Source organism: Amblyraja radiata, unplaced genomic scaffold (assembly GCF_010909765.2).
Source record: "Amblyraja radiata isolate CabotCenter1 unplaced genomic scaffold, sAmbRad1.1.pri S68, whole genome shotgun sequence".
NCBI classification, from domain to species: domain Eukaryota; kingdom Metazoa; phylum Chordata; class Chondrichthyes; order Rajiformes; family Rajidae; genus Amblyraja; species Amblyraja radiata.
This window is the reverse complement of record NW_022630162.1, coordinates 21,064-28,398: the sequence shown is the minus strand read 5'-3', so window position 1 is coordinate 28,398 and position 7,335 is coordinate 21,064. Positions and strand designations below refer to the sequence as shown.

The 7,335-nt window shown below is 52.7% G+C and overlaps 1 protein-coding gene across 1 annotated transcript in view; it reads left to right on the top strand.

Moving 5' to 3' along the window:
• The first annotated feature begins 625 nt into the window (after nucleotides 1-625).
• LOC116969512 (negative elongation factor E-like) overlaps nucleotides 626-7,335 on the top strand; it is a 15,607-nt gene continuing 8,897 nt past the window's right edge. The window contains exon 1 of the mRNA XM_033016376.1: nucleotides 626-718. Coding sequence (XP_032872267.1) covers nucleotides 626-718 — 93 coding nt within the window. The remainder of the gene's footprint in view (nucleotides 719-7,335) is intronic.

The window sequence follows — 7,335 nt, the reverse complement described above, 5'->3', positions numbered from 1 at the left end:
CAATGTCCCAGCTACACTAGTCCCACTTGCCCGCGCTTGGTCCATATCCCTCCAAACCTGTCCTATCCATGTACCTGTCCAACTGTTTCTTAAACTTGGGATAGTCCCAGCCGCAACTACCTCCTCTGGCAGCTTGTTCCATACACCCACCACCCTCTGTGTGAAAAAGTTACCCCTCGGATTCCTATTAAATCTTTTCCCCTTCACTTTGAACTTATGGCCTCTGGTCCTCGATTCCCTACTCTGGGCACGAGACACTGCACCTACCCGATCTATTCCTCTCATGATTTAGTACACCTCTATAAGATCACCCCTCATTCTCCTACGCTCCATGGAATAAGAGACCCAGCCTACTCAACCTCTCCCTAAAGCTCACGACCTCTAGTCCTGGCAACATCTTTGAACCCTTTCCAGCTTGACAATAGGTGCAGGATTGGCCATTCGGCCCTTCGAGTCGTTTAAAATATTTTTGTGTGTCTCCCCCAACTTCCTCCCTCCCGCCCGCAGCGGCCCCTCTCCCCACCCCACGCTAACTGGTGTTCAGCCTCTTCCCTCCCCCCCCCACCACCCAGCGCTGTACGACCAGTCGCTGACCGACACAGCCACGACCACAGTGGAGGCCAAGATGCTGGTGAAGACGGGAGCCATCAGTGCCATCACAGCCGAGAACAAGAACTCCGGCTTCAAGCACTCACACACCCTGGAGGGGAAGCTCAAGGTGAGAGAGTGCACGTGGTAGTGGTGGTGGCTTTACAACCCACATGACATGCTCCCCCTCTGCCTCCCCACCCTCCCCAACCACCCCCACCCTCCCCATCCTCCCCTCCACTCCCCCCTCCCCATCCCCTTCCCCACCCTCCCCCTTCACCACCCTCCCCACCCACCCCCTCGCCACCCCCACCATCCCCCTCCCACTCCCCACCCTCCACCATCCCCCTACCCACCCTCCTCCCCCTCTCCACCCACCCCCACCCTCCTCCCCCTCCCCACCCCCTCCCCCACCTCACCTTACCCTGGGTCAGGAGTATTTTATCACCCCTCAGAGTGTCCAAGTTACCCGTCGAATTCCTATTAAATCTTTTCCCCTTCACCTTGAACCTATGTCCTCTGGTCCTCGATTCCCCTACTCTGGGTAAAAGACTCTGCATCTACCCGATCTATTCCTCTCATGATTTTGTACAGCTCTGTAAGATCACCCCTCATCGTCCTACGCTCCATGGAATAGAGACTCAGCCTTCTCAACCTCTCCCTATAGCGCACACCCTCTAGTCCTGGCAACATCGTTGAACCCTTTCCAGCTTGACAATAGAAAATAGGTGCAGGAGTAGGCCATTCGGCCCTTCGAACCAGCACCGCCATTCAATGTGATCATGGCTGATCATCCCCAATCAGTACCCTGTTTCTGCCTTCTCCATATCCGCTATCTTTAAGAGCCCTATCTAGGTCTCTCTTCAAAGCATCCAGAGAATCGGCCTCCACCGCCTTATGAGGCAGAGAATTCCACAGACTCACAACTCTCTGTGTGAAAAGGTGTTTCCTCGTCTCCGTTCCAAATGGCCTACCCCTTATTCTTAAACTGTGGCCCCTGGTTCTGGACTCCCCCAACATGGGGAACATGTTTCCTGCCTCTAGCGTGTCCAAACTCTTAATAATCTTATATGTTTCAATAAGATCCCCTCTCATCCAACTAAACTCCAGAGTGCACAAGCCCAGCTGCTCCATTCTCTCAGCATATGACAGTCCCGCCATCTCGGGAATTAACCTTGTAAACCTACGCTGCACTCCCTCAATAGCAAGAATGTCCTTCCTCAAATTAGGGGACCAAAATTGCACACAATACTCCAGGTGCGTTCTCACTAGGGCACCTGTACAACTGCAGAATGACCTCTTTGTTCCTATACTCCTCTTGTTATGAAGGCCAATATCTTTCCCAGAACTGAGCATCTACAGGAGTTGGTGACAGAAGTGGTTTGGTGACGTTCTATCTTTTTACCCCCCCCCCCCCCCCCCGCATTGCCATCGGGAATTTGTCCTGTATTTTGACCTTTTGTCCCTTATTTGGGAGTGTGAAAGTTGGTCACCCTATGTCTGTGACCCACACCTCCCCCCCTCGTCCCCCCCCCCCTTCCCTGTCCCCCGCACCTCCCCTCGCCTTATCATCCCCTTGCTCTGCCCCCGCCCCCCCGCCCCCCACCACTGTCGCGTCACGGATCGATTGCCACAGCCACAGCCACATCCACTCTATCCAGGCTTTTCACTCGTTGTGTTTAAAGTTTGGAGATACAGCGTGGAAAAAGGCCCCTTCAGCCCACCGACTCCGCGCTGACCAGGGGTCACCGTTTCTCTGAAGATGGACACAAAGTGCTGTAGTAACTCAGCAGGCCAGGCAGCATCTGTGGAGAACATGGATAGGTGACGTTTCACAGAGTGCTGGATTAACTCAGCGGGTCAGGCAGCATCTGTGGAGAACATGGATAGGTGACGTTTCACAGAGTGCTAGAGTAACTCAGCGTGTCAGGCAGCATCTGTGGAGAACATGGATAGGTGACGTTTCACAGAGTGCTGGATTAACTCAGCGGGTCAGGCAGCATCTGTGGAGAGAAGGAATTGGTGACGTTTGCGTTTAGTCTGAAGAATGGCTCGATTGTAATCACGTTTTGTCTTCCTGCTCACTGGTTAGCACTCAACAAAAGTTTTTCACTGTATGAGGGGGGTATGTCAGCTCCTCCGCGCCGGTCGATCGGACCACGGGTCGGGGCTGGTCGAACCTCTGCGTCGTTGGAGCTTCCTGACTCGGCCTCTCCCCGAGACTGCGAGCTCTTGATGGTAAAGTCCACGGCCCGCGGTGGGGCTCAATGTCAGTCCCGAGCGAGGCTTCCAGCTCCATCAATCATTGTGCTCCTGTACTCCTGCAGAAGTTTGATAGAGTTTCCATCCGCACCTTACAGAAGACCAATGGAGTTTTCTTTCAACAACCAAATCGGTTCGGGTTTCTGAGTCGCTGATGAACTTTCTTTGTGATGGGTTCAATACAGGGATGTGATGCTGAGGCGCTGGTCAGGCCGCATTTGGAATATTGTGAGCAGTTTTGGCCCCCATATCTGATGAAGGATGTGCTGGCTCTGGAGAGGGTCCAGAAAAGGTTTACGAGAACGATCCCAGGAATGAGTAACCGTACGTACAGGAATAGGCCATTCGGCCCTTTGAGCCAGCACCGCCTTTCAATGTGATCATGGCTGATCATCCCCAATCAGTACTCCGTTCTTGCCTTCTCCCCATATCCCCTGACTCCGCTATCTTTAAGAGCTCAAACTAATTCTCTTGAAAGTATCCAGGGAACCGGTCTCCACCACCTTCTGAGGCAGAGAATTCCACAGTCCCACAACTCTTTGGGTGAAAAAGTGTTTCCTCATCTCCGTTCTAAATGGCTTACCCCTTATTCGTCGACTGTGGCCCCTGGTTCTGGACTCCCCCAACATCGGGAACATGTTTCCTGCCTCCAGCGTGTACAACCCTTAATAATCTTATATGTTTCAATAAGATACCCTCTCATCCTAAATTCCAGTGTGTACATGCCCAGCCTCTCCATTCTATCAACATATGACAGTCTTGCCATCCCCGGGAATTAACCTGGTGAACCTATAACATATAATGAGCGTTTGAAGGCACTGTGCCTGTATTTGCTGGAGTTTAGAAGGCTGAGGGTGGACCTCATTGAAACTTACCAAATAGTGAAATGCTTGGATAGAGTGGATGTGGAGAGAATGTTTCCACTAGCGGTAGAGTCTAGGACGAGCAGGGCCGCATTTAGATGAAGAGAGCCCGTAGGCTATTCCACTTGTGAGGCCCCTCCCAATCCGCCACCCCCACAACGAGAGGAAGATGGAAGAGTACACCAGTTTCACACCGATGTGCAGCCGAACATGGCCAATGAGACACGGGCAGGAAAGCTGCGCTTTTTATTTATTGCCAGTGCTAGTGTCGAGTTATCGGCTTAAAACACTATGGAGGGCAAAGAAAATTACTGAAGTGTTGTTTAGAGACTACAGTGCGTTGTGACAGCATATGTAAGAAAGGCTTATGACAGTGTCAAAAATATACACCAGGCCCGAACGAAGCTTTTCAAAAAGGGGGGTGGCATGGCAGGATTACAAAAATGTTATGTGAAATAAGTGCACGCAGCGCATATTACAAGCGCGAAGCTGAAAGACCCTTGCGGCAGGGGTCCAGAGCCCGCTTAAGGGCCCTGGAAGCTCTGGGCTTTCAGATACTCTCTGGTGTATTCTGCGCCTTATTTTGGAGCAATTTTTGCACCAAATTTATGACCAATATTTCAGAAATAATTTTGGTTCAGTCAAGAGTAATTGGTTGCAATGGGATGATTGGGATCATTGTATCCATTTCTTTAAAATCACGAATTGAAGCTTTCCTTGTTTTAATAATCAAGTTGTACTATAAAATGTTATGTAAAATGTTATAAAGGAGCGCACATTTTTTCCGGCCAGAGGGAGTGTGGGGCCCGGGGAGAGGGAGTCTGGGGCCCGGGGAGAGGGGGGTGTGTGGGGCCCGGGGAGAAGGGGTGTGGGTGGGGCCAAGGGAGAGGGAGGCCTGGGGGCCGGGGAGAGGGGGTGTGGGGCCGGGGAGAGGGGGTGTGGGACCCGGGCAGAGGGGGTGTGTGTGGGGCCCGGGGAGAGGTGTGTGTGTGGGGCGCGGGGAGAGGGGGTGGTGGGGACCGGGGAGAGGGGGTGGTGTGTGGGGCCCGGTGAGAGGGGGTGTGTGTGTGGGCAGGGGAGTGGGGTGTGTGTGGGGGCGGGGGGTGTGTGTGGGGACGGGGAGAGGGAGTGTGGGGCCCGGGGGACGAGGGGGGTGTGTGGGGACCGGGGCGAGGGAGTGTGTGTGGGGCCGGGGGTGAGGGTGTGTGTGGGGCCCGGGGAGAGGGAGTGTGTGTGGGGCCCGGGGCGAGGGAGGTGTGTGTGGGGCCGGGGAGAGGGGGGTGTGTGTGGGGCCCGGGGCGAGGGTGTGTGTGTGGGGCCCGGGGAGAGGATGTGTGTGGGGCCCGGGGAGAGGGTGTGTGAGGCCCGGGGTGAGGGGCCAGGGGAGAGGGAGTGTGTGTGGGGCCCGGGGAGAGGGTAGTGCGCGGCCCGGTGGCAGCGGGAGAGAGGGATGTGAGCTGTACGGGGAGAGGGGTTGTGGGGACCGGGGAGGAGGGGTTGGGGGCACGGGGAGAGGGAGTGCGCGGCCGGGGCAGCGGAGAGAGGGAGTGAGCTGGTACGGGGAGAGGGGTGGGGGCCCGGGGAGAGGGGTTGTGGGCCGGGGAGAGGGGGTGTGTGTGGGGCCGGGGAGAGAGGGAGGTGAGCAGCCCGGGGAGAGGGGTTGTGGGCCCGGGGGAGAGGGGGTGTGTGGGGCCCGGGGAGAGGGTGTGTGGGGCCCGGGGGAGGGGGTGTGTGTGGGGCCCGGGGAGAGGGGATGTGTGTGGGGCCGGGGAGAGGGAGTGTGTGTGGGGCCCGGGGAGAGGGAGTGTGGGGCCCGGGGAGAGGGAGTGTGTGTGGGGCCCGGGGAGAGGGGATGTGGGGCCCGTGGAGAGGGAGTGTGTGTGGGGCCCGGGGAGAGGGGGTGTGTGTGGGGCCCGGGGAGAGGATGTGTGTGGGGCCCGGGGAGAGGGAGTGTGTGTGAGGCCTGGGGAGAGGGGGATAGGAGGGGGGGCGGGAGACATTGTAGTGTGGGGGGAGGCCAGCGAGTGCCGGGGGGGGGGGGTGGTGAGGGTGGGATAAGGCCTACTGTGTGTGAAGTTGCGGGGAGGTTTACAATGTTTCTTATTTAATGTCCCTTGTCTAGTCTGAAATAAAGTTCATTATTGGATCAGAAGAAATATAATTGTGTGTGTTATATGATTCTATACATTTATATCACATTCATGTATGTGTGTTTATAAACATTTTATTGTTTAACAAGAATTAACAGAATTATGAACTAACAGAATTATGAATCTAACCCTATATCAATCACACAAAAACTTCCCCCGCAATGTCAATTACCCTGCGAGTCGGGTCAGTTCCGGTTACTACAAAATCAACTCAAACACTGCTTGTGAGCCATTTAATAAGAAATGATTTAAAAGACATTAAAAAAGACAATTACCAGAGTCAAATTTTATTCTTGACAAGAAGTATGAACTGACAGAATTATGAATCTAACCCTATATCACACACACAAACTGTTGCCCCGCAACATTGAATACACTGCGAGTCGGGTCAGGTCAGGTCGGCTCCGGTTGCTAAAATGGACGGGGAGGGAAAATGCCCAGGATCCCCTCTGTACCTACTACACGTCAGCCCATTGTATTTGGCAGGAGTGGCCCATCTTGCTCTGCTCTAAGATCTTTGGATTGGCGACTCCTTCACAGGGCCAACCCTGTACTCAGTTTTCCTCGGAGATGAATCTTTGCCTTAACGGTACATTCACACCGCCTGTAGGTAAAGCATCAGCCCACATCACACTGATACAGTCGCTGCCTGCCTCAGATTAAATATATTTTTACACATAATCATGAATATAGATAGAAGATTTTCAAACACAAGTAATATTTTCTTATTCCAATCGCAAACACATTAAGGATTAAATGAAAATGATAAATTCTTTAAATTTTTGAATATCTCCTAATTGAAGATTGATGAACTGAACTAGAATTAGGACTGTGTAAATTGTGTGCGAACAGCAGGACAAGAAAGGAAGCTATTGAGCTGACAGAGTTCTAGATTAAATCCTTGGTAGAATCGTTAACAATTTATTCAGTTTATACAATGCTGCGTTCGCTTTAAAAAAAATCCTGAATGACCTTTGACAAATCCCATGATTCCTTAAATGAACAAAGCATAGCGAGATTTGGAATTAATGTAAGGAATTGGGAATATTACAGATAGCCATGATGGTTGGTCAAAGTGCCTGTTTCTATGCTGTGCAACTCTGCAACTCAAACCTCGGCCACGAGCTAATAATTATGATACCGATCCGCTGATGTGAATTACTCCTTGACTCTGACCCTGATTTCCATTAACAGAAACCTCCTATTGCACAAAATACTGGAGTAACTCAGTGGGACAGGCAGCATCTCTGGAGAGAAACATCAAGACCCGAAACATCACCCATTCCTTCTCTCCAGAGAGGCTGCCTGTCCCACTGAGTTACTCCAGTATTTTGTGCAATGGGAGGTTTCTGTTAATGGAAATCAGGGTCTGAGTCAAGGAGCAATTCACGTCAGCGGATCGATATCATTATTATTTGCTCGTGGCCGAGGTTTGAGTTGCAGAGTTTAGTTCAGCATTTTGTGTCTACTTC